This window comes from Theropithecus gelada, chromosome 13, assembly GCF_003255815.1.
Source record: "Theropithecus gelada isolate Dixy chromosome 13, Tgel_1.0, whole genome shotgun sequence".
NCBI lineage: Eukaryota > Metazoa > Chordata > Mammalia > Primates > Cercopithecidae > Theropithecus > Theropithecus gelada.
Genome location: NC_037681.1, coordinates 99,870,794 through 99,896,933, shown reverse-complemented (window position 1 = coordinate 99,896,933; position 26,140 = coordinate 99,870,794). Strand labels below are relative to the sequence as shown.

Genomic DNA, 26,140 nt, shown 5'->3' with positions numbered 1-26,140 from the left:
GATATCCAGTTTAATTCCACTGTGATCTGACAGCATACTTTCTATGATTTCTATACTTTTAAATTTGTTAAGGTGTAATTCATGCCTGGGAATGTGGTCTATTTAGGTAGATGCTCCATGTGAGTGTGAGAAAAATGTGTATTATGCTGTTGGATGCAGTATTCTTTAAGTGTCAATTAGAACAAGTTGAATGATAATGCTATTCAGGTCAACCCTGTTCCTAATTTTCTGCTTACTTGTTCTATTAGTTACAAAAAGAGAACTGTTGAAGTCTCTGAATACAAAAAAAAAGATTTCTCTAGTTCTCCTTGTAATTGTATAAGTAATTGTCTCATGCATCTTGTTCTCTTGTTAGGTACATACATGTCAAACATTGTTAGGTCCTTTTGGAGAATTGACCCCTTTTATCATTTTGTAATGCCCCTCTTGATTCCAAATAATATTTATATACTTTTCTGAAATCTGATTTGTTGGAAGTTAACATACTACTCAAGTTTCTTTTGATTAATGTTGGCATAGTATATCTTCCTTCATCCCTTTACTTTGATCATACCTGAGGATGTGTGTTGCAAGTGATTTTATGATAGACAACGTACAGTAGGGTCTTTCTTTAAAAAATCCCTCTGACAATCTCTTTCTTTCTATTGACACATTTAGATCACCCAGATTTAAAGTGATTATTGATATAGTTGGAATAGCATTTATCATGTTTATAACTGTTTCCTATAAGATCACTTACTCTGTTCAGTTTTTTTCTTCCCTTTTTACGCATTCACTGGTTTTAATTGAACAATTTATATTATTCTATTTTATTCACTCTCTTATATCTTAATTGTATTTTATCTTAAATTTTTATAGCAGTTACTATAGAGTTCGCAATATACATTTACAACTAATGCAAGTCCACTGTCAAATAATATATAGTGCTTCACTTGTAGTGCAGAAACTTAGAACAAAGCACTCCAAATTTCTCCCTCTCATCCTTTATGACGTTGCTATCATTCATCTCACTTGTTCATGTGCTGCACTCACAGGAAACAGTTACTATATTTCCTTTAAGCCAATGGTTATCTATTAGCTTGATGAAAAATGAGGTAAACAAAATATTTCATTTAACTTTTTTATGCCTTTAACACTCTTCTTTAAGTAGATCTGAGTTTCAGACCTATATCATTTCCCTTTTCCAAAAAAAAAAAAAAACAAACAAACTTATTTCAATATTTCTTCCAAAGCAGTTCTGCTGAAAATAAATTCCATTTTTTGTTTGTCAGAGAAAGTCTTTTATTTCTCATTCACTTTTGAAGGATAATTTTGCTGGCTATAAAATTCTAGTTTGGTTGGTTATGCCTTCTAATTCGTTAAGTAGTCTATTCCACTAATGGTTTCTGATGAGAAATCTGTTCTAATTCTTGTCCTTGATCCTCTATCGTAAACTGTCCCCCAAACTCTCTGGATTCTTTCAAGATTTTCTCTTAGTCTTTGGTTTACTGAAAATTGAATATGATATGCCTAGGATTGGTTTTTGGTATTTATTCTACTTGCTGTTCTCTGAGCTTCTTGGATCCAGGGTTTGGTGTCTGTCATTAGTTTTGGAAAATGCATGATCATTATTACTTAAAATTTTTCTTTTGCTTCTTTTTTTCTTCTTCTTCTTACATTGCAATTATATATATATATATATATATTAGAGTTTAAAAATTATCCCACAGTTCTTGGATATTCTGTTCTACTTATTCACTCTATTTTCTCTTTGCATTTTAGTTTGGGAAGTTTCTGTTGACTTATTTTCAAGCTTAATGATTCTTTACTTGGCCAGGTCCAGTCTACAGATAAGCCCTTCAAAAACATCCTGGTTGGGAGGCTGAGGCGGGTGAATCACCGCAAATCAGGAGTTCGAGACCAGCCTGGCCTCTGGTCTCTGGTGAAACCTAGTCTCTACTGAAAATACAAAAATTAGCTGGGTGTGGTGACAGGCGGCTGTACTCCCAGCTACTCAGGAGGCTGAGGCAGGAAAATTGCTTGACCTCAGGAGGTGGAGGTTGCAGTGAGCCGAGATTGTGCCACTGCACTCCAGCCTGGGCGACAGACTGAGACTCCGTCCCTAAAAAAAAAAAATTCCTTTGTTTTTATTATATTGCTTTTGATGTATAGCATTGTCTTTTGATTCTTTTACACAGTGTCTATTTTTCTGCATAGATTATGCATCTTTTCTTTCCCATGGTCCATTCTCTTCATCATGGCCCTTATCACATCAATCATAGTTATTTTAAGTTTCCTAATAGTTCCAAAATCTGTACCATATTTGAGTCTGGTTTTGATGTTTGCTTTATCTCTTCAGATCATGTTTTTTCTTATTGTTCAGCAAAATTTTTAGTTTCTCTTGAAAGCTTCACTTGATGTATTGAGTAATAATAACTGAAGTGAAAGACGTTTAGTATAAGACTTTTCATTAATCTCACTAGGATTTAGTTTGTGTTTAATGTTTGCTAGAGCTGTAAGTGCAAGAGGCTTAAAATTTCTCTCGTGTCCCTGTTTTTGTCTTTCCTATTGCCTTTGTCATTTCCTAATAATTCTTTCTTAAGTAGTGTACCTTGCAGTTCCTCAGTTGTAATCTATTGTCATTAAACTTCGTCTCTATTGATGTGGTAGTGTCTGAGCAAGGGGAAGTATCATATAATTTTATGATTAAATCTCAGTATTTGTGTGAGTCTATGCCCCAGGGTCATGACTTTCAAAAATGTTTCTTAACTCTCTTTCTGTTAGGTAAGATGAAAGGCTAGATGGAGTGGACTTCAATGCACTGGTGCTTAGGCCTGATAAGATGCTCATTAGGTCTTTTTACCGGGAAGTAGGTCTTTGTTATTCAGAATGCTCTGGACTGATTTAGAAATGGTTTCTTTTCTCCTTCTCCTGCGAAAGCCATGAGAGAATTATTCTTGACTCCACCAAGAGAACCTGTTGGGATTCCTGAAGGTAAAATCCATGAAGGCGTGAGGGCTTTCCTAGGAGTGCCATGTCCATGAGTTTCTCACTCTTAATGCCAAGCTGCACTCAACATCCAGCAGTTTTTCAAAATCACCATTTAAGTGTTCCTAACAGCTTGTAGCCCTAGAGGCTTTTGCTCCAGGTAAGCAGAAATGTAAACAACTCTGCGTATTTGGGTGCTTTTCCAGATATTGGGGTACCAACTTGCCCTGCTACCTCAGTTCTCTCACTAGCCCAAAGGAAAGTTGTTGATTTTAAGTTTATTCAGATTTTCTTGTTTTAAAGAAAAGAGTAGCAGCCTCCAAAGTTCTTTATGTCAACATTGTAACCAGAAGTTTAAGTAATTCATTTTTTACTGTATTTTACAAAAGTCGCCGTGCAACACAGATTGCAAATTAATGTGAAAAAAAAAAAAAAGATCCTTCACAGAAAATTATTTGAGAAGTTCTGTTTTAAGTAATGTCAGACTCCCCTAGGACTGATTGTGTCACAACATCAAGGACAATGTGTGGGCAGTGAGTGTGTGGAGAAGCACTGTCTTCATTTCTTCCTGACACAAACCCTGCCTGAGCAGGGCCCACACCTTCATCACAAATACAATGATGGGGACATTCATATAGTAATTTCCCCTTAGGCCTGGGTGAAATTGAGAGAAGCCAAGACTCAGTGTTTTGTCTGCCAGCTTCACCCTCCTCTTCCAAAGGCTCTTACTATAAGAATGAAACAAAAGCATACAAGTATAAAGTAACATTTTTATTATTATTCTCTGAGATCTCAGGACATGGAAGACAGAGAGGAGCCTGAAATGAAGGTGAGTAAAAAGGAAAAAGAAGGAGGATCACGACCAGGTGGTCAGGTAAGGCAGTTTGGGGAGAATATTCTCTTCCAGGGTGAATCTTCACACTGGTCTCATGTGCATGATGAGCTGCACACCAAGCTCAGGCTGCTGACTTCCCATCTGCCCTAGTCCTTGAACTTGCAGACATAGGGTAACTTTGCATCACAGTTATAATCTTTCCACTTCAGAAATCCTAGGGAGACAGAATATAAAAGGCATGGCACTGGGGGAACTTGTGAACCCAATGAAGAGGCATCCCAGGTTTTAGCCTAGGATTTAAAGCTTTTTTCTCATCTTCACCAGTTTCTCAATCCAGGAGAATGAGACTCAAAGAAAGCAGAGATGAGAGGAGATGGGAGAAGACACATCAACGCTGCATTTCCTAGCTGAAAAGAATTTCCTGAAGGTCAGGCCTAGAAATTGGGGATGAGGAGCGGAAAGTGCTGGGACGAGGCAGCTCTTCTGTTTCTTACCTGTGCTTCTTGACAGGCTCCCACAGTGGCCAGGGTTTAAGATGGTGGAGGGATTTTTCTCCCATGCAAAGTAATTCATCACATCAGTGCCAGTCCACTCCCATCCATCTCCATCAGGCTCTGAACCCTATAAAGAAGAGGAGGCAGCCAGGTGAAGAAAATGGCCATTGCAGCTCTCTTTGCAAGGCCCCTGAGCTATAACACCTGATTCCTCCCCAGCATCAGGGATTTTGGTCTGCTCTTCCAGATGCTGCCCTAGAGTCCTCTGCACTGGAACCTCTTCCTTAACTCCTCATTGCTATTCAAAATCCCAGCCAATAAACACAAGACCTTTGGAATCATTCAAGGTAATATGTTACTTATAGAAAAATAATTGGTGTAGCATTTGTGATTAGCCTGTGAACCTCAAAGATAATGTCTATTCTGTATGGGGGAGCAAAAATTGGTCCTATCTTAATTGAGAACTCCCTCAGAATAATAGATGCAGACTCCCTGAAGCTCAGCTAATTGATTTGTAAGGATTCACATGAGAAATATGTAAAAGTTTTACAAGAGTCTGATTAATTTTATTTAAAGACTAGGGACCTCCACAGAATTCAGATCTTCAGCTGCCTCGTGGGCTTCCTATTCTTCCAAATGTCTCCCAGAATCTGAGCTCCAGTGCTCCCTGAAGTACTTCCTGGCAGGGACAGGGGACAGGAAGTGGATCTGGGCAATAATAGCACCTTGAGAGGTAACAGAGAGGGGAGGATATACTCACACCTGTGTGGGGTCATGGAGCCCAATCCAGACGTATGAGTAGCTGTTACTAATGCTCCTCACCAGGGAGGACACGAAGGATCCCTCAGCCCCACTGAGCACAGACACCAGGTTTCCAGAGGGCCGTTTCTGGCAGGTCAGCTTTGAGGGAGACAAAGAGAATGAGAGGGAGCCTGAGACCCGCTGGGGGAGAGCAGGACAAAGGGAGGTGGGAGGAGGACTATGTGAAAGATAAGCGTGCTCATCCTCATTCCCAATGAACTCTCCTGAATGGAGACCCTCCTCCCCCTGAGACCTGCATGGATTTTCCCTTGTCACCTCCAATCCCACATCTAACCACTCACATCTGCATCTGTCCAGGATTTTGGTGACAAAAACAAGGCATAGCAGTGGGAGCCATAGGCCTTGGAGCCTTTGGGACAGCGGATCCGCGCAGAGGGCAGTTCCTTCTGGGGTTCTTCACCTGAGGTGGAAGAAGAGGGAGAGGGTAAAATGAAGAGTGGGGGTTGAGGTGGAAGATGACCTTGGGGAATATCTAGGCCTGCCCTTGGGGAGGAAGACCACATTCCTGACACCCCTTCATCTTCCCTTGTGTTTTCAGAAGTTCTTTATCTCAAAATAGCCCTAGCAAATGGGGCACCATCTAGTCTCTTATTACCCTTTCCCCTTATTCAACCTTTCAACACTCTCCTCACTCTGGGCTGTCTCTACACTGGGTCCTCCAGTCATTGTCCCTCCCCACATCTCATTACTGACCCTCCACACTTTCCCACCAGTCTATATTGGAGTCTACTGACTAAATGGAAGCCATCTCATTCCACTGTTAGTGGACCCCCATGGAGCCTCCCACTGCAAGTTAACCTGAAGGAAGGAGTGATGATGCAGGAACTGCAGGCAGGTTCATTAGAGACTATGCCATTACCTCATGTGGCACACAGGAGCCTTCCTCCTCTTCTTGGCTCTAAGGATTCATAGGAAACCCTGTGCTAGAGGCAGAGCAATCTCACCTTGAAGTGAGACAGGAGCACGAAGTAGGAAAGCAGCATCCAAGATAAGCTGGGCAGGGCCATGGGAGGCAACATGGTGTCTGTGACTTGAGGAGGTAGTCAGGAGTCCCTAAAGGAAGCATGGTCAGTGGGAGAACACACAGATACCCTACAGCCTCATGTCTTTTTCCTTGCCTAGTCCCCTAGGACTAAAGTGATCTTGGTCACATCCATCATCTTCTACAGTTCTGAATGAGTTGGAATCTGTGTACTCTCCCATCCCTGAGCCCTCCCAGGACAGCCTTGCTGAGTCTCAGAGTTCTTGTGCTCCCTGAAGAAGGGAACCTCCCATGCATTCTCCTGTATCGTGTGCAGTAGCCCCTCCCCAGGTCTCATCTTCTCTCAGCTCCCCTTTACCTCTCTGGTGGGATATGGTATGGTTTGTCTGGTCAGGAAAGACTGGGTTTTTTTATAAGAGGATCTCAGGGATGGTCACTGGAGTGAATAACGGCAATATGTAGGTGGGACAGGGGTCATGAGGAGGGCTTGGCATTGGTTCAAAAGATAATGCCAAGGGGAGGAGACTCCTCCTGGCAAAGGCTGGGAATTGTCAGAGATGTTGCCTTTTTCTCTGTAGCAGACCAGCACTTTCCCCACAAACAGTTGAAGTTTGCACTTTTCCCACCATCTTCCAGATATCTTCTTCTGAGAAACTTAAGGGAATAAAGGCAGCCTTGTGAGTCTGGTATTACATAGTTTAGAAAATATTATGATATTACATAGTTATGAGAAATGTCAAAAGTTTGCTTTTGATCAACCTGCCAGGAACTCACTTCTATAGGCATACATATGAATTTCTTTATACCTTATCTAGTAACATTTAAAATAAATTAATAAACAAAAATTGGGTGGGCATTAAAATTATATGTGTTGGCAAAGACAATGTATTAGTCGAAATAAAGAAAGAATAGAAACCAGAAGAAGCAGCACTGGTTCAGAGTTGCTACTTCAACTTTGCAGCAAGATGTAAAAGAAGCTTGAAATAATCTTATGAGTCATTAGGCAAGTCAGGGTCTTATGGAACAGCAGTTAAATATATTTGCCTCCCAGCTACCTTTGTGTGAGAAGACCAAGAGATAGTTCATTGGTTTATTGTATTTCTGAAGTGACAGTTTGATACCTCAGAGTAGCATTCTTAGACTGTGATCTACACACGAATGGGGGTCTTCAGGGCCTGTTCAGAGTGGCTGTGCAATTATAATTGTCATAGTTATACTAAAGTGTTGTTTGTCATTTTTGCTATGTTGACATTTGCACTGATGAGGCAAAAGAAATGGTGGATAGAAGTTCTGGTGCTTTAACATTAATCAAGGCAGTGGCACCAAATTGTATTGCTCATATCCACGTACTTGCAAGAAACAAAATACAGGCATTTTTACTTGAAAATGCTCTTGAACTTGATGAATCAGAGTAGTGAATTGGTTTCAGTAAATCTCAACCCTTGAATACATCTAGAGAGAATATTCTGTATGACTAAATGGAAAGCTGACATGCTAAAGTATAATGGTTGTCTTGAGGGAAATAATTTGTAATACTGAGTTTTAATTCACTATTTCATGGAACACCATTTTTACTTGAAAAATAAACCAAGACAAACTTTACTTATTGACATACTGGTAGTTTGTTAACGTGTTTTCAGAAAAGATCAAAGTGAGTTAGTAAATGAATATTTTTAACTTTTCTCTTTTAATATGTATTATTATAAATATCAATAGCTCACATGAACAAAATTTTTTTTTCGAGCATCCTCAATATTTTTTAAGGGTGTAAAAGTGTCCTGAGATCAAAACAGTTTGAGACCTCTGGTTAACATCTAGCTGGCAATTTCCAGAAGATATAGGACATGGAGACAGTATTATATTACAACATAGGAATACCATTAGCAAAATTTAGAAGGTGGGAAATTGTACAGGAAAAATAACTACATTTCCCCAGCAAGTGAATTTAAGGAAATAAAACAACATATCACTCTTAACATGTGAAAAATATATTAATCAAATAAAATGTGTGAACCATGTTTGGATCTTGATTTGAACAAATTAAATAAAAAATATAAAACAATTGGGTAAAAGTGAGCATTTGATAATTTTAAGGGACTATATCATGTTCAGATGTAATTATAATATTGAAATAATATTATTTGAAATATCCTTATCATTTAAGATACATAGCACAATACTTACAGATGAAACGGTTATTCAATATTTACTTCAAAATAATCTACCATGATAGAGATAAAGAAAGAGAGAGAGAGATAAAACAAGAGAGGCCTTGAGGCCATGATAGTTGTTGCTTGGTGATAGGTACATAATGAATCATAACACTATTGTCTTTGGGTTTTTATCTAAAATATTGGGGGAAAATTTTGAGAAAAAGAAAAATCCAGGGCCATTGTGAGACAGAAATTTGAAGGACAATCTGACTTAAGAACAAAGATGCAAAGTTCCTGAACAAAACACAAAACAAATTGAATATTCATTGTTGTATATAATAAATGAAGAGAAAGAAGAGTTAATCTTGGAAATGTAATGATAGTTTATTATGATGAACTATTAATGCAATTTCCAAGTTCAGAAATTAAAAGAGAAAAAAATACAGTCATTTTAAAAGAACAAAATCATTAAGTGAAATTCAAAACCTATTAGTAACTGATAAGAAGTCTTAGAAACAAGAGACAGGAATAGCTTTAACACAGTAAAGAAATCTATAGAGACTGAAAAGTAAAATACTGAAAAGACTTCCTTGAAAAATCAGAAATGTACAAATGTACCACCCTCATTGATTCTATTTAACAATACGGTGCGATAGAAAGTACACTTAGAAGAGAAAAAAAAATTTAAACAGGGAAAGAGTAAATTAAATTGTCACTACTTGCATATGACACGCTGTCTCCGTAGAAAACCCGGGAGACTCTTCAAATTAATTATTAGAATTAATGAATAAATTTAGTAAACAAGAAGAATGTGAGATCAACATATAAATCTCAAATGAATGTTTATATTCCAACAATAGAATTAGAAAAGGTATTTTTAAGAAAGATACTGTTTTTAATAGGAAGAAAAATATGAAGGATCTGGAAATACATCCAACAAAAATAGTCAAGACCACATAAAACTTTTTAAACTTTAAAAAAGGATTTAATATATGAAGAAATATATCATGTTTTGGAGAGACAGATTCAATACCCTGAAGAGGTTACTTTTCCCTACACAGATGGTCTCTGATTTATGATAGTTCTACTTACAATTTTTTTACCATATTATGGTGGAAAAGTGGTATGCATTTCCTAGAAACCTTATTTCAGATTTTGAATATTGATCTTATACTGGGCTAGCAATATGCAGTACGGTCCTCTCTCATGATGCCTCAGCATAGACAGCAAGCACTGCCCTGGTGGCAATACCATCTTGAAAGTAAACAGCTGATACTCCACAGTGTACTGTGTTTTCAGATGATTTTGCCCAACCGTGAGTGCAGGAGGTTTGCTTGGGGGCTATCTTAATAGCTGGCTATCAGAATTCGAAACTGGTACTTTAATAGTCAAGGGCTTGGCCCTTTCTCCCTTTCTCCTAGTAGACCATTTTGAATCTCCATAATGCCACTTGTACACAGAAGGAGGAACTTCACTCAATTTTGTCCAGTAGTCCTCAAATTTCAGATAAACTTGAATATATGGTGGGAGCAGAAGACAGGGTGTTTATCTTCTGTTACTGACTCTATGGCCCTACCTATTCAAAATGATCAGTAATGAATATGAATTTATCATTACGCTCCCCTTCAAACTTTACTGATGATTTCTCCATTATCTACTCTTCTGATTTCATATTGGTGCAAAAAAAACTATCCCAAGGTTAGTGGCATAAAACGGTTTGTTATTACTTCTCATGGTTCTGTGAGTTGATTAGGATTGTCTGGGTGGTTCTCCCTGGGGAATCATGCAGTTGCATATAATGGCTGGAACTGGAGTCATATGAAGCATCAAATGGCCTGGTCTTCAAAGATGATTACACACATGCACATCGGTTGATCTGGTTATTGGCTGACAGTTGAGCTGGGACTGCTAAAGAGAATTACAATGCAGTGGCCCTGTGCCTTGAACTTCTTACAGCATGGAGGTGTCAGGATAGTAGAACTTCTTTTATTGTTGGTCAGGGCTCCAAGAGAGCAAAGCAGAAGCTGCTGGTCCTTTTGGGCTAGGTCATGAAACAATATAATGCTATTTCCATTATACTCTGTTGATCAAGCGTGAGTTTGTATTCTCAGGTCCTAGCACATTAAACCCTCAATAATACTTATTTTATAAATTAATATGTTCATTCACAATGATTTTAGCAATTGGCTGCTTTTAACCTCAAAATGTTACAGGCTGATAAGACTTCACTTTTAATTTTATTTCTTTCATTAAATCTGTTATTTTGAGTAGGTGACTTTATTCTCCCTGGACCTGTGTTTCTTAATTTTCCAATGATGATGTTGGACAAAGAGAACACTGGTATATATTCTATAATTTTCCTATTATTGATCAGAATGCTGGAATATTATGAATGTGGGTTAAGAGATTTCCTGGAAAACAGTTACTGCTTCCATATTTAAATCTCAGACAACCTTTGGGAAGGCCATCTTCTTACTGTATCAGACAGTTTATTCGTGAGTAAGCTTTGGAAAAAGTAAACTATTATAAAACAGTCTGTAAATTGAGCCATTACAGAGAATTTTTCACTCTTACTCTTTTGTATTAGCTATTAGAAACAACTTGTTTCTGAAATGGAAACATATTGACTAAGCTCTCTTTGCATATGTGCATAAATGCTTAAAGAATCATAACCTAGCATTTTAGATTAAATAACTTTATTCAAAGAATGATTATTTGTTAAGCTCTGTGAGTTTATTCCCTATGAGTCTTTAGAAGAAAGAGCATTTCGCAGAAAGGACTTAATGTGGCAATTGGCATATATATGATAAGTTACCAAGGAAGAATCTGTTCACTAAAAAAACACATTCCTTCAGAAAATCTTTCAAAATGAGTAGAATTTGAGGGCTGTTTTCTGTTTCTAACTTCTTTTTAATTTAGGGACTAATTTGAGTCCAGTTGGAACTTATATACTTAAGACACTGGAATTTGATTTAAATCAAGGAGCAGAGTAGAGACCACAGGTCAATGCAGAAATAAGTTCTATGAAGGAGAGTGCTCTCATGGCTAATCTTGAGAGACAGGTTTACTAACAGTAAAACAAAAAATAGAATCAAGAGCAGGAGGAAGACAGGACATATAATCTGAGGTCTCTCAAGATACCGGATCTTGTGGGTTAGCTGAAGTTAGGAACTTAAAGACACTTTGCTCCTTGAGCCTCACATTTCATGACCTGAAGTGAGAACAACAAGGAAAAAGAGGGAATTTTATAGAAAATACTTCTCAAAACACAACATGTCACGTTGAAGGCGTTCCTCTACTCACGTCCCTCCTCCTCTTCCCTTTATGTTTCATAGATCAATTGTCGTTGCTTAGGGGTGAAGACATCAACAAAATCTCATTGTAATTGAAGGGAAGACCAGGAGTCAAGGCCGGAGCAAAATGGGGACACTAGTGTGAAAATTAGGCAAGGGAAGTAAAGCAACAAGACATGTTAAAATCAGCTGTAGGCAGAAAAACAGTGGCATGTCTCAAGCTGGGGTTGATCCAAGACAACTGGGGAGTGCCAAGGTAGAGCAGTGTTTCTCATCAGGAGACAGAGTGCTCCTAAGACAGATTCAAGGGGCCAATGCTCTCTGGGGATATAGGGGAAAGGGCTGGTTCCAGCACTCAGAAATACTTGGAGCTAGGTGACTCAGCCAGGGCAGGGAACCCAGGTAGGTGGGGTGGAGGGGAGTACTGGGTTGGGCTTGCCAGTAGGATTCCTAGGTCATAAATTATCTGAGATAATAGGAATGCTTTAAGATTGTAGTGCTGTCTTTATTCTATTCGTGATGTTCCGCTGGGCCTTCTGATACCCATTCTCATGTACACCAGGCCTCATGCCAACCTACACAATCGGTCAGTGGAAAGCAATAGTGATTACGGACTTGGGCTCTCAAATCAAATAGCCCTATTTCACAGGGTTGTGGTAGAAATTAAATAAAATAGTGCATGGATATCATTAAGCATTGTGCCTAGCACATATGATCACACAGTAAGTAACAGCGAATAATAATATTATATGCAGTGCCTGGTAGCTCCAAAATAGACAATAATTTTCAGTGGAACAACAGAACAACAGATCTGCAGATGAAAGTTACAGTGAAGTGACTCCTCTGAATCATTTCTGTAGCTTCCCTATTAGTTACAATCATTTTGTTCTGTTTGTTAACCTTAACCTTCAACAGTATTCACTGGGGCACATCAAGCAAACAATATTTGTCCAGCCTTTTCCATTGTCTGTATATACTTAAGTGCAATATATTTCTTTTTAAGAAGGTATTCAGTTGTTACAAATTTAGGAAATCACTTTAATCATAAAGTAAGTGTTACCAGAGAATTGTCAGACTAATATTTTCAGGAGCTCATCCAATTATAACACCATTTATTCAGCACTAATTTTGTGCCAGGCATTGTGCTAAGAGATCTACATAAATTATCTCATCATTATGAGACAGCTATGCTTACCCTCATATTTCATACAAGGAAATGAAAATTTGGAGAAATAGGATAACTTGGTCATGGTTCTATAAAAGTAACAGAATGGGACTTAAAACCCCAACACCAAAGCTGTGCTCGTAATCACTGCTACCGGCTTCTTCTGGAGGGAAGAGATTGGGGAATAAAAAAGAAATAGAGTTTTGGCCTTTGCTGCAAGGCTGTTTACTTCGATATCATGAGAGAGGAAATGTTTTTTTCTAAGATATTTAATTTGCCATTAGGATGAATCTGACATTTAGAAGACCTAAGCCCAGATAATCAGATTTCTGTTTTACATGGAGGGTATTGAAAACACCAGGGAAATTCTATAACCAACAGCCAAGAGTAGTTATTTGCTAAGCTACATTAACCTAATGCATACTAAGAAAAACAATGTGATCAGTGGAGTTATCAGATCCTCTTTACTTACTCAAAGTACAATACCATCAATTCCTTGTTTCTAGAAAATGACTGATATTGTTACTGTTTTCTCTATAAGTTTTTCAGATACTGTGAGCTCCAACTTCCCTCTAACTTATACAATGTCTAAATTGTCAGTATCATCCATTATATCATTTTATTCTCAAAATTATCCCGTAGTGTTAATTCATTCCACATTACAAGGAAGAAATTTAGAAACTGGACTTAGTTTACGTCAAAATGTACGTTAGTGACTAAGTCAGGATGAGAACTGTATTCTATTCCTGAATTCTTTGTTCTTGATACTCAACTCCACATTATTTCATTTTGAGTAACATTCTTCAGGCATTCAGCAGGAATGAATTAAATTCTGAAAGGACCCAATTAATTGCTCTTTGACTTGGTAGGTTTTTTGAATGTTTCACTCCAGTTGATAGATTCATTAATTTTAGGACATCTTATTTGCCTTCCACTAATGGAATTCTTAGAAGGTGATTTGTTGGTTACCTTCTCTAAGCCTCATGTAAAGTTTAAATGTCATTTTATACAAATATATTTACTGCATGGTATGTTGGTCTAATTAATTTTTGAGAGCAAATAAGAATTGCTCCAAGTCATTTTTGTCTGTAGTTGAACCATGAGCCTTGAAAATGTGGTTGTGATTTCTTGGGTATATGTATATACCCACATGTGTGAATTTAGGTGCATGTGTATGGGGACATAGGTTTAGAATGGTGTTTTTTCTCCGTAAGAATTAACATGTTTCAAGTGTTTTTTAGGTGGTATCTTTTATCTCAGTTGTGCTAGCTCTAGGTAATACAAGAGCCTGATTGCAGTATATCCTAGGAAATTCTCTGAAGTGGGGAGGTGAGAAAATCAGCATGCCTAAAGGGCACAGAACAAACTCAAATTCATGACAGTAAATCCAAGGAATGGGTACAAACCCAAGTCCATCAAATACAGCTGTCTTTCTCCAAGGGGATGGATTGAGGATGCATGTCAAGCTTGGGAGCTACAGTGGTGCTCAGAAATTTGTGTCGTGTTTAGGGGATCTGAGACAATACAAGGAAATATCAACAGTCTTGTTGTCAGAGTCATAAAGGATAGATTTTCAAAACTAGCCTATGCTCCCCTGCAAAACTCAACTGAAAATCCTAAAACCAAGACTGAAACTCAGGCAAGCTGAATAGGCCAACCGTATGGTAAGAATAATTTCTTCTAAGGTCATGAGGGACCTGAGGATTTACTTCAACTAAATATTTACCCTTTCTAGTTTAAGGGTATAAGAGGAGAATCTGGTGAGACCAATGATGTAGAAATACTTTGGGGAGACTATGATGTATCCATGAACATGCATATGGATGGTAGTAACATCTCTCTTTTCAACATGCTTATATCTCAAATTTCATTGTATTCTTATTAGACCTCTTGGGCTTGGAGTTTTATACCTTGTAATACACATATTACTTTAAAAAAGTCTTGATATATTCAAGGTCAGCAAAAGAACTGAAATTATCTTCTACCTCTTTCAAAACAACTTTTTCTATATAAAATTTTAAGTGAAACTTGTTGTGTTGAACATTTATGTTTTCCCATTAAATGAAAGGCAGTGGACAGCTCCACTTACTCTGTTGTATTAAGGGGAAATAGCAATAGAACCTTGCGTCCTTGTACATTTGTTCCCTAGCCTCCTACAGCTTAACACATCTGGTTTGAGGACAGTCAAGAATCTGACCTTTTACCCCACCTGGCTCTTAAAAGCAGGTACTCAACATTCAGGGGGTTGCATGAATCAATAAAGCTTTCTTCTCTGCAGAGGATATGACTCACAGTTTATCACTACTAATGGGGACTGAGAGGTGGTCAGGGATATTGCCTTCAAATACAGAAAGCAGCAGGAAAAGCTCCAAGTGTTTGAATTATTTAGCAGAATGTGCTTACTGTGGTGTTCTTGGCTTAAGCTCAAAGCAAAAATAGAGATCCTGAAATCATAGACTCTAATCATTAATCACCCCTCTCTCTACCATAAGCAATATCTTGGCAATACTCTAAACTGGGTTTTAATCCTCTTACATGGGGGTGGTTTGTGATAAACTAAGTGGTTTTTATCCCCCTGGTTATATACTTTATATATGTTTTAAACAAAATGGTAAGGCCCTTTCTTTCACTATATAAAGTCAGGAATGCAGCAACAGAATGGCTGTGGGTCTTCTATTTAACAGCATATTCACAAACACTTCTCACCAGCAAATGACGGGAGGCCGTGGGTATGATGCTGTTTTCTCGGAGAGCAGCCTCATTCATACCCACGGCACAGTTTTGGAGAAGAACAAATAACTGAGCTTTGAGGTCATAAATGGGTTTAAATATTAGCTCTCAGAGTTTCTGGTTATGCAAGACTGGACAAGTCATTTAACTTTTCTCTAGTTCGTTGGTGATAAAATATTTCAAGATTCTTCCGAGAATCAAAGGCAAACATTGACCTTCATAGCACAGCATGAGGTAAAAGACACGGACCTTTTACATCTGGTCATTCCGAAGTTCACGTTCTAGCTCACTCTCCTACTGATTGTGCCTATGAATTCTGCTTATGTCATCTCAAACTCTAGTTTGTAAATTTTTTTTTTGCCATAAAATGGTGATGATAATATCTACCATCTAGGGATTTTTTTGGGGGGGATAACTTAATATTTGCTACAACCTAACAGCTTCTGAATCTTGACCAATTGTCCAGCATTGGACACTCACTTTTACTTCCCATGCTGCTTTGCCTTGAGTGTGAGGTTCTGGGGCTTCATCCTTGAGGACTGTAGCCAACCATCACATTCCACCATCTGGTCTAACCTTCTCCATCTATAATCTGTGCCTGGGACTATTTTGTTTATTCTTTGCTCCAGAACTCTAGACCCCTTTTTTATTTCTTTGGGGTAAAATTCAAGTAATCTTGCAAGCTACGTGCCAATGAGCAAAAACTAGAAAAATATAAAGATCTTTATGGGTTATTATTCTTTAAGCAAGGACAGTTTCCAAGTGTGTTTACTTATTTCATCATGATAAAACTACATGGAGATATTTTTGTTTCTTCCGTGTGTGTGTGTGTGTTTGGTTATTTACACATTTTTGAAGGGGAATATTTTTTGTAGACATTCAAAACTGGCCACACAAAATGATGACATGACAGCGGAGATTTGGAGATCATTCAACACTTATTTAGCTAACAAAAGGGGTAGGTCATCCTATTCAAGCTATATTTGTATGTATGTGGGGATTTCGGGGTAGGAAGTGTTGGCAGGACATATAAATGTAACCTGAATTTCTCTAAGTGTGGATTCAAATAGGGTTCCATTAGAAATAAAAGCTTGAATTTCATGGACTGTTTGACCACCTTGCTAATGCAGGGTTTGCTGAAAAATCTTGCTTCCTGCCACCTCAAGAATTTCTGCAGATTCGCTGGGTTATCTGATATGGGTTTCTGGGCAAGTCTTCTGACATTGCATTTTCAATTCCCAGTAGATTGTCCACTGAGGTCTCCTACCAGACACCACCACTGATGTATAGTTTGCACACAGGCAATGGCACCACCGATGCTCACATAAAGCCCCCATGGTATCCAGTTGTGGACTATGAAAACATCCATGCAGAGTGGAGGAGGGGAAGATGGATCTCCCCATCTCATGTTACACCTGGTTAGAGAACTCCCAAAGGAGTACAAAGGTGTCTTGCTGTTTTGGAATCCATTATGACTGAACCCTACTATTTTAGTGCATTTTATTGAAACAGCTGTTTCCACTTCTGGTTAGATACCATCTCTTTCTCATCTGAGGAGAAGATGTGGATCTCAACAATGGGGCTGGGGCAGGTTTTGTGTGATGTCACAAAACACACTGTACTCATAGCCACTCCTTTTCTCTCATGGCCCACACTTTGTAATGGAGTCAAACTTTTCTGCCTGACCTTGTTTTCTTTATAAGTTAACTCTAAAAAGACTCCTCAGCCCCCTAAAAGTAATATTGGAATAGGCTGGAGCAGTCCCAAGTGGATGCTGAGGCAAGTTTAAACTTCAGATACAGACACAGTTTGATGCTTATGGAATAAAGCCGAAACCAAAACCCAGGATAAATTTTGTGTGCTCACCTTGGTAGAGAAGTGACGTGAATACAAATTAAAATGCAAAGAGAGCTGCCAGAAATGGGGAGACCAGTTAGGAGGTGAAAATGCTATGCAGATAAGAGAGAATGTATATCCAAACCACCATCACAATATTAGTGATGCTCGATATTTGCAATTCATTTAAAAAATGTGTTTTTTAAAAAAAATATTTATAATATGGATCAAAGACAGCTAGAGTCATATGGATGTTAGTAATCTAAATTTACATATGAAGAAATTGAATCTCAGAAAGGAGACATGACCTGTCTAAGTGCAAACATCTGATGGGCTATAAAGCCCTGTTACAATCTAAGTAACAGTAATATGTGCACCTGCAGGACAATTTCAATTATGAGAAGTGGAGATTTTGGTTTGGGATATTTTAGCTTAAGTTTTGGTAAGAATTTCAAGAGGACTAAATGGGTGTGGTAAAATGGCCAGAGCCTTATACTCAGTGAGAAGTCACAGAATACAGTCTTACCTGCAGAAGCAATGTTTATACCCCTATTTCTTACATTGATATTGCATTGTTCATTATTTCACCCATTCATGTCTCTCCAAGTACATTAACACTTGTAAAGTCCAGGGACTGTATCTTTATCTTTTTAAAATATTATAGTACCTAACATGGGGCTAGGTACAGAGGTCTCTAAATTGAGGGGGAAATAGACATCAGACAATTCCTTAGTCCCTGCAAATTTTCTCTAAATCAAACTGTCTGCAGCATGTAAAATAACAGAAATAAATATAAAAGCTATGTGATTTATTGCTCTTGGCAGGTTGCAAAGAAAACCTCTAATTATTAAAATATATATATACAAAAAATGTGACCCTGCAGCAAAGATACAGAAATACTGTGTTAACCTAAAAGTAGACTGTTGGAATTCTTTTAGCAAAGGAGAAGGGGGAACAACCCTAGGTCCCTCACACTGGTATCAGTGTATGTTCAGCCTCAGGCTGAACTTCCCTGGCATGTTTATTGGCCTTTGAAGTTACATTCAACACCTAAGTAATTCCCGGCACAGCTGTCTTGACTGAGCTCCATTATCAGGGCTGCCAGTATATCCACCTGAGTTACTGCATTTTTTCTTCAGCCTTTGAGACTCAATTATCCTGGAACCAGGAAGAGATACCTCAGCACAAGTGGAGGTGATATCCCAACAGCAATGACCAAAGTTAGAATTAGGGGATAGGCAGGGGCCAATAATAGAGACAAAGTTCTAGATGGGTTATTCCTCTGCAGGATCCCTTTGCTATCGATCTACTGACTCTTCCTTCGGGTTTGAAGATACCCTATATTTCATCCAAGTCAACTCTGCCTAAACCTAAATACCTCCAGTGATGAGGTGCTTACTCACCTGAGCCAGGTGTTTTGGTCCCCAGCCCCAGGCTTTTTGCTGCATCACACTCTGGGATCACCTATTACAGTGTAACAGGTTCTGGCCAGTGCTGAAGGATGTACAAGGATGACTTTTGGGATGAGATGGCAAGAGCCTACTCTTATATTCATCACTGTTGATGCAGGGAGGATGTGGCAGGTGTTCTGGAGAAGGAAAGCAAAGTATGTCTCTGCTCAGAGACTGTAACAGCAAAACCCAAGATGTGAGTAATTAATCTCTGTTGAGCTTGGAGAGTGGCGTAGAAATTGGGGCAAAGTTACCAGGCAATTCAGTTAATCTGTTTCCCTTGAAAAAATGACTTAACATTTTCCTTCTTTCTCCCTCTCTTTCTTTCTTTCTTTCTTTCTTTCTTTCTCTTTCTTTCTTTCTTTCTTTCTTTCTTTCTTTCTTTCTTTCTTTCTTTCTTCCTTCCTTCCTTCCTTCCTTCCTTCCTTCCTTCCTTCCTTCCTTCCTTCCTTCCTTCCTTCCTTTTTCTTTTTTTGGGTTTCTTACAACAGAACTTTCTTTACTAATGCTTTTTGTTTCATTGCCTCACAGTACAATTTACCAGGCCTGAGGAACTGCTGAGCCCCCAGAAGGATGAGATTTCCTTATCCTTCTAGCTGTCTGTCATTTCAACTCAAAAAGTGAAAAATTGCTTTAACTACAATATGAGTTCTTGAGAAAAAAAGCTTTGTGTTGAAGTTTGCTATCAAACTTGGATTTTTACATAAAGGCCAGTTTTTCTGCTTAGCAGAGTCAAGGTCTATTTTTGCTGCTAGCTGTGTAATCATGAGCAAACTGCTAGTCTCCATTGCATTTTTTTTGTAAGATGGGGTAAGCATCAATCTCTTGGATGTCGAATGACTATAAGAGTACATTGATGAGGTACTGCCAAATAGAAATAAAATGAAAACCATGTATATAAATTAAAATGTTCTAGCAACAACATAAAAAGTAAAAGGAAACTGGTAAAATTAATTTTAATAGTACATGTTATTTAACCTAATGTATCCAAAATATCATTTTAACATATAATTGATATGAAAATTTTGAATGAGATATTTTATAGCTTGTTCACCCTAGATCTTGGAAAGCTAGTTTGTGTTTTATACTTACCACCCAAATCAATTCAGACTAGCCACATTCAGTTGCTCAATAGGCACACATGAATAGTAGCTATAGTATTAGACAGTACAGCTCTATGTAATTATTATGCTTTAAGAAAATATACATCAGGGCCCAGAAAAGAGATAAAAAGTTATCAATATCATATAGATATTTTAATAATTAAGAGAAAAGGAAATGTTCCTTTTTTCCCCAAGATGATAAATTCAACTATTGAAGAATAATTTGTGAGATCACTTGAGAAGGACGGTATAGTTAAGTTATTAGCAGCTCTTAATTATTTAGGGAATAGATCTCTCAGAGCTCTTCCTGAAATTGGGTTTTAAGGTACAGAAAAGTAGAGGAACAGTAAAATAACCTTAAAATCTTAGAGAAAAGTAAAGCCTGGAGGTGGAATAAGCAGGCAAAACAGACAGGCTGAGGGATTCCATGAAAAGCTTGTCAACATCCCAGTCTCAAGAGTCTGTGAGGTTTTGCACAGAGGCCTATATGACAGGCAACTCCTGAAGACCCAGGTACCTTTGGTTGGACATGCACTTTTATTCTTCAGGGAATATGGAGGAGGAAGTGAATAGCTTGGCATTGGACCCAGTCCCTGGGGCCATTACTTTTAGGGGTAACTGACAGGCTTGAATTAAATGCATTTCCTTGCTTAATCATCTAGGGCATATCCCTAGTGCCCTTCTCTGCACCTGGAGTTCTGTTTCCAGCCTCTGAACCTCTGTGTCCTTTGGATGCAAATTTACAGCTGCTTTTGGGGTAGTGGCCCCACTTCTCTGGGTGTGGGTGAAAAATATCTGCCAGGAACATGGATTGGTGTCAAGTTATAAACACAAAAATGTTATCAGGACCAGGTAACAAAGTTCATTTATTTTCAAGGAAATTGAACCAACCAAGCAACATGCAAATGATAGTAGCTAGTAATTAGCAGTAATTAAAAAGTAATGATGTCGTCTTTTTAGTATAGTCCCGATCTCACCAACCTGAAGTTTAATAGTGTCGTTGGAGTTCTAGATACAAAAGCAGAGCCTCAGTTCCTGAATGGGTCTCCTGGTTTTCTTCTTTCTTTGATTTTTTAATAGTTATTCCATTGTGCAGTTAAAATGGTATAGGATGCACTAATTTAAGTTGGGTTTAACTTAGAACTGTTTTATAACGATGCAACAAGGCTTGATGTGGGCTGCTTGCATTTTTCAATATTTTGCTTCCTCTTGCCTTTCCTCTACCCTTACTGGGAAGAAGGTATATGTGTGTGTATTTGGGGAGAAATAGATCAGTGATTCTCAAATGCGGTTGATTTTTCCCACTCTTCCCAAAGATATTTGGCAATATCTAGAGACATTTGCGGTTGTCAGGAATCAAATAAGGATGGTACTGGTATTTCCTGGATATAGCAATATTAAAAGAAGCTTTAAATGGTGAGGAGGAGCTAACTACCCAGAGGGGGATAGGAAGATTTTTTCCAAGCAGACAGGCATCAAGAGCACAGGCAGATGGATGCAGGTGGCAACAAGCTGTGTGGTGTAGCTGATGTATGAAATAAGAAGCAAGGAAGAGCAATCAAATCAAGTGCCACTCAATTCCTAAATCAGTCCTCTCAATTACATTTAAATCTGGTTCCATCCCATCTCAGTTGTGTCTCATATGTCTCCTATTTGCCTCATCTTGCACTATAGCCTGTGGGGAAAATGGCACACATGTGAGAGGTGATTTCTGCTTTCAGGTACCCTGAGCACAAGCAGAGAGTCAGGATGCAATGGGACCAGCCCAGCTCTGTGACCAGACCTCAGACTACTCTCTCTACCGTGCAGCAGCCTGAAGCCCCGCTGACCATTGTCCAAGTTTAACCTCACCTGAGAAGTTTTGTCCCTGCATTCCATGACTTGAAAAACCATTCCCCCAAAACTGTGCTTGCTAATTCCTTCTCAACCCAAACGTCGCCTCCTCAGCAAACCTTCCTTTAAATGTTTAATATAATTTGCCCCCACCCCACCCTCTGTTTACTGTGTTTTGCTGTCTTATTTTCTTTACAGCACTCATCACTATGTGTGATTAACTTTATGGGGTTGTTTGCTTGTTTGTTTATTGCCTGCACCTTACTACCGTCTGAGCTCCAAGAAAACAGGGGTCTGGTCTCTCCAGTTGAGTGTCATTTCATCAGTACAGAATGTTGTGCCTTGAACCTGCTGACTCTCAATAAATATATTTGAAAAGAGAAAGCAATTGCCTAGGAAATAATCAAAGAGTAATTAATAACAATTTCCTGCCACAGCTGAATGGCACCAGTTGGGCCACTCTGATCATAAGAGGGGCTCATATAAAGGGAGGAGAGAGCATTCTTAGAAAATTCCTGGGAGGAACCCAATAAGAGGGTGTGTGACAATTCTTCTTTATCACTTCCCACCATGGAATCTCTCCCTCTCCTTTTCCTTGTCTCCTTCCTCCTCCTCTGGAAGGAGACAAAGAAAGCAGCCCTCAATTAGAAATGTTAACTCAGTCATCTGCTGACAACTCTTCTCAAGCAGGGCAGGACAGCTGGCTTCTGGATTCAACCTAGATTTCTAGATTTCTGCTGTTTCGCTTTGCTTCAGGTGCAATCCTGAAGACGCAGGGTCTCTCTGCTTGCCAGGTTGGCAGCTGGATGATGAACCACTCTCTCAGGCACACACAGGGAAAATATCTGACATAATATGGAAGTGGTGGTCAAGCTCAGGACAGATCATGGGAGGAAACGCATCTGTGCAAACTGCTGACTGACTTGCCCTCAGAGGAAGTAGAGAATGTTGTGATAAAAGGACCACGAATGGTCAGATGGAGTGGTATGTTGCTTACGTGCAGAGCATCTGTAGGAGTATGAGCCAAGAAGAACTTTCTCACACAACTTTTCCCCAGCATAGGAATTTCTAAAAGTCATTTAAAGATAGTGTGCCAAAGCATATTTTTTCCCTGTGACCCACCAACACATTTAATCCCTTCCCTCCCCAGTCTTCCTCATTTTCATAAGTGGCTTTACCATCTACTTATTAGATGCCAGGACAAACCCTGGAAGGGCTCTTTGATGCCTCTTATTTCCATCATGGTCAATCCACTTCTCAAATGGATCTAGCATCAGTCTACTGCTCTCCATCTCCAACATCTCCTGGTCCAGGTCAACATCACCTGGAACCTGACAGTAACAGCCTATGAGCTTTTTGGCTTCCATTCACACTCCCTGTGTTCTTTACACAGAAGATGAGATTACCTTGGAAAGAAACAAATGACATTGGTCCACTCTGCCTACCTTTTTTTTCTATGGCTTCTGGTTGCCCTTAGGAAAAGCAAACACATGAACAAACTCCTTGCCTGATTTAGTTTGCTTCTACCTGAGGCTGTAACCTCACCTCACACCCCCTTACTCCTGATTGTCTACTTGCTCTGGATCCTGAAGAAGTCAAGATTGTTCTCACCTCCAGGCTTCACCACTTGCTCATCCCTTGGGCTGGCATGCCTTTTCCCTTGCTCTTTGCATGACTTGCTCCTTCTTATCGTTCAGGTCTGCACTTAAATGTGGTTCACTCAATGAAGTCTGCTTGGACTTTTCTCCTCTTGGCACATAGTCTCTGTCCTCAGTTACTGTCTATCACATTACACTCGTTATCTCAAAGCTATCATGTAAAAGGCTGGAAATGATACTAGTGAAAATGCTTAGTGCAGGCTGGCGTTCAAAGGCAGAAGGGTCCGCAAGTTCATGGGTCCTTTGTTCTCTCAGTCCCTGTGGATAACCCCTGGTTATTTCCCCCTTTAAAGGAATTCTCTCATGCTATTTTTTTTCTCCTATGTGAAATTGGCACAACAGTGACTTTATAGTGTGAGATGCACTCTTTGGGTTATTTATGAGGCACCAGGCATTCTGAACTGAGGTGTGGGTTCTTTGTCAGGTGGTGGGAAACTGTACCTGCCCAGAGGTTCCTTGCCCCATGGGAATTTTCAACAGTTGGGAGCAGCCTCTGTCACTAAAGAGGGAGACCCTACCCTTAGATAAATCCGTGCCAGGTTATTAGGAAGGAGTCTCTGAGGTTATCTGTAGAAAAAATTTGCTTATTTTTCCTAACACTTAATACTTGTTTATTTATATGCTAACCTGGTTGTTGTCGATCTCTCCTACTGGAATGTTAGCCCCATTAGGCTAGTAACACTGACCTTTTTTTTTTTTTCACTGTTTTATATTTAGCTCATTTCCTGGAATGTAGCAGACCCTCCTCAAGGAATATTTGTTAAATGAATTGAACTGAATGATGTAGTATCTGAAATGCCAACATAAGGGCGCCTTGTAAATAGGGCTAATATTAATGAGATTTTAAAATCAATACATTTATGTTCCTAATCATCCCTTGTTTTGCATTGGTGTCTACTTAGGTCAATCAATAGCATCTCCTGGTCTAGAACTAGGGACATCTCTGCTCTATGTTGAGGCTTAAAGTCCATGACAAGTCAATCATCCTCAAGTCCAAGATTAGTTGTAAGGGAAAAGGATTTTCTAAATTTAAAATTTTAAAAGCAATGCCTTGAGGTATTAGTGATGATTTTTACTCTAAAAATAGCATAGTTAGGTACAGGAAATAACATCAGAACAGAGTCTCCAAAACTGAAAAGGGAACTAAATCTTTAGGCAGGGACTAAGGTATTATGATGTCTGATCCCTGAGAAGGAGCTCAGCACAGCACTCCCCTAGGCCTTACGCTGTGCTGTTTTTAGGGATAATATTCTAAAATCTCTGATGAGAAACCCAGGTAGATGAGAGGTAATGTGATTTTCCAATGTGGTGCTTCTTTCCTGCCACACTCTGCATGGTGCAGAAGTTGCATATTCCCGTTTAAAAAGAAGGTGTCCAGGAGGGAATGCACCTTACATGGTTGTCCAGATGCCTTCGGCCTGTGGGGTCAAACAGTGATCCACTTAGGGGCTCCTCTGTGTGTTTTGGCAGGATAAGGATAGACAAGAGGCCTGGGTGGACTGGAGGAGGCCTGGGGCTGAGCTAAGCCTGCTGTGGCATGTAGCAACCTAGTGACTGGAGGCAAATGGTTAACTTGGAACATGTTGCCATTGGTAGGAGCAAAGCTAACCCCAGAGGGACTGAGCAGGGGCAGTCATGCCTCTTCAGCCACCAGAACATTCCATGTCCAGATAAGGTGGGCAGAGCAGACTCAGAAACGGTGTATGGACAAGAAACCCTTCCCCGACAGCCATAAAGTTCCTCAATCTTTGCCTGTACCCAGAGCATATAACGAGATGGTAGATAAAAAGTGACTCCTGAGACAGTAGAGATAGCTTGGTTAGTTTAAACTTTGACTTGTACTGAGTGGGAAATTAACTTGATGTTGCCATAAACTTCAAGACCAGGCAATACACTGCCAGCCTATTCCGGAGGCCATTGAACAGAAAGACTCACAGATCCAATCACACTCTTCATTTAATAGATGAAAGCACACAGAACGAAGCAAGGAGAGAACAACTGGGTAGGTTAACACTTCAAAGTGACTTTGGAGAGGCTGCAGGTGAGAGACAAGGACCGCAGTATCTGAATCCTGGGATCCATGATGTTCACATGTCCTGCCTGTCTGTAAGGATTGGCCTTCCCCGCTGATGATGGACTTAGGAGCACCAGAGTTGAAGTGCAAGCAAGAGGCCCACAGATGGAAGACACCTTGGGCCAACAACACACACTGGCTCTATGGAAAAGATTCAGAGACAAGTACACCTTGTCAACAGTCACAGCTTGCCAGATGACAGCTGACTAATTTCTACTTTATTTGTGTTTCTTGGGCAAAGGACACTTAGAGTCAGAATGAATGTCTCCAATAGGCAGTCAAATTAAGGCCTCGTGTTCTTGAAGTTTTCATGTATGTTTAGTGCTTCTGTACAGTTAGCACCTCCTGAATACTTAGTATGCAACAAACTCTTAGCACTCAGGCACCTCATGATTACTAGGTACCGTTGGCTTCTTCCATCCCCTCCTGTGTTCAGCACACACATGCCCTACAAACTAACCTGTTATCTATACTTAACATAACTGAAAATATTTCTATTATCAAAGATGAGTGAGTCTTACAACTCATCTTCAGTAATAGAAATGAATGTTCTCTAAAAGCAAATGTTTATTACAACTTGATGGCCTATTTACTTGGAAGATAATTTTTACATTAGAAACAAATAAAATATCTCTGATCGACAAGTTTAAGATTTCCTTTTTCTTTTCTCCTGGGAACGAGAGGCCAAGAGATGGGTAAGAACTTTCATAGACAACAAAAGCCACCCGATTTTCTACTTCTGAG

At 39.2% G+C, this 26,140-nt stretch overlaps 1 protein-coding gene across 3 annotated transcripts; it reads right to left on the bottom strand.

Annotated features, from left to right (window-relative positions):
* Positions 1–3,720: 3,720 nt before the first annotated feature.
* Positions 3,721–6,547, bottom strand: REG3G (regenerating family member 3 gamma). 3 transcript variants are annotated; one of them, XR_003115303.1, is made up of 6 exons: positions 6,459–6,547; positions 6,063–6,250; positions 5,400–5,518; positions 5,059–5,196; positions 4,297–4,423; positions 3,721–4,016 (listed from the first exon to the last, which is right to left on the bottom strand). XR_003115303.1 is itself a non-coding variant. In XM_025354395.1 (6 exons), the coding sequence occupies exons 1-6, from the start codon at positions 6,135–6,137 to the stop codon at positions 3,949–3,951; spliced, it is 528 nt and encodes a 175-aa protein (XP_025210180.1). In that variant the 3' UTR covers positions 3,721–3,948. The 3 variants fall into 3 exon arrangements, 1 of the variants encoding a protein (XP_025210180.1); XR_003115302.1 differs by having other exon boundaries at positions 6,063–6,148; XM_025354395.1 differs by lacking the exon at positions 6,459–6,547 and adding an exon at position 5,812 and having other exon boundaries at positions 6,063–6,137.
* Positions 6,548–26,140: the final 19,593 nt, after the last annotated feature.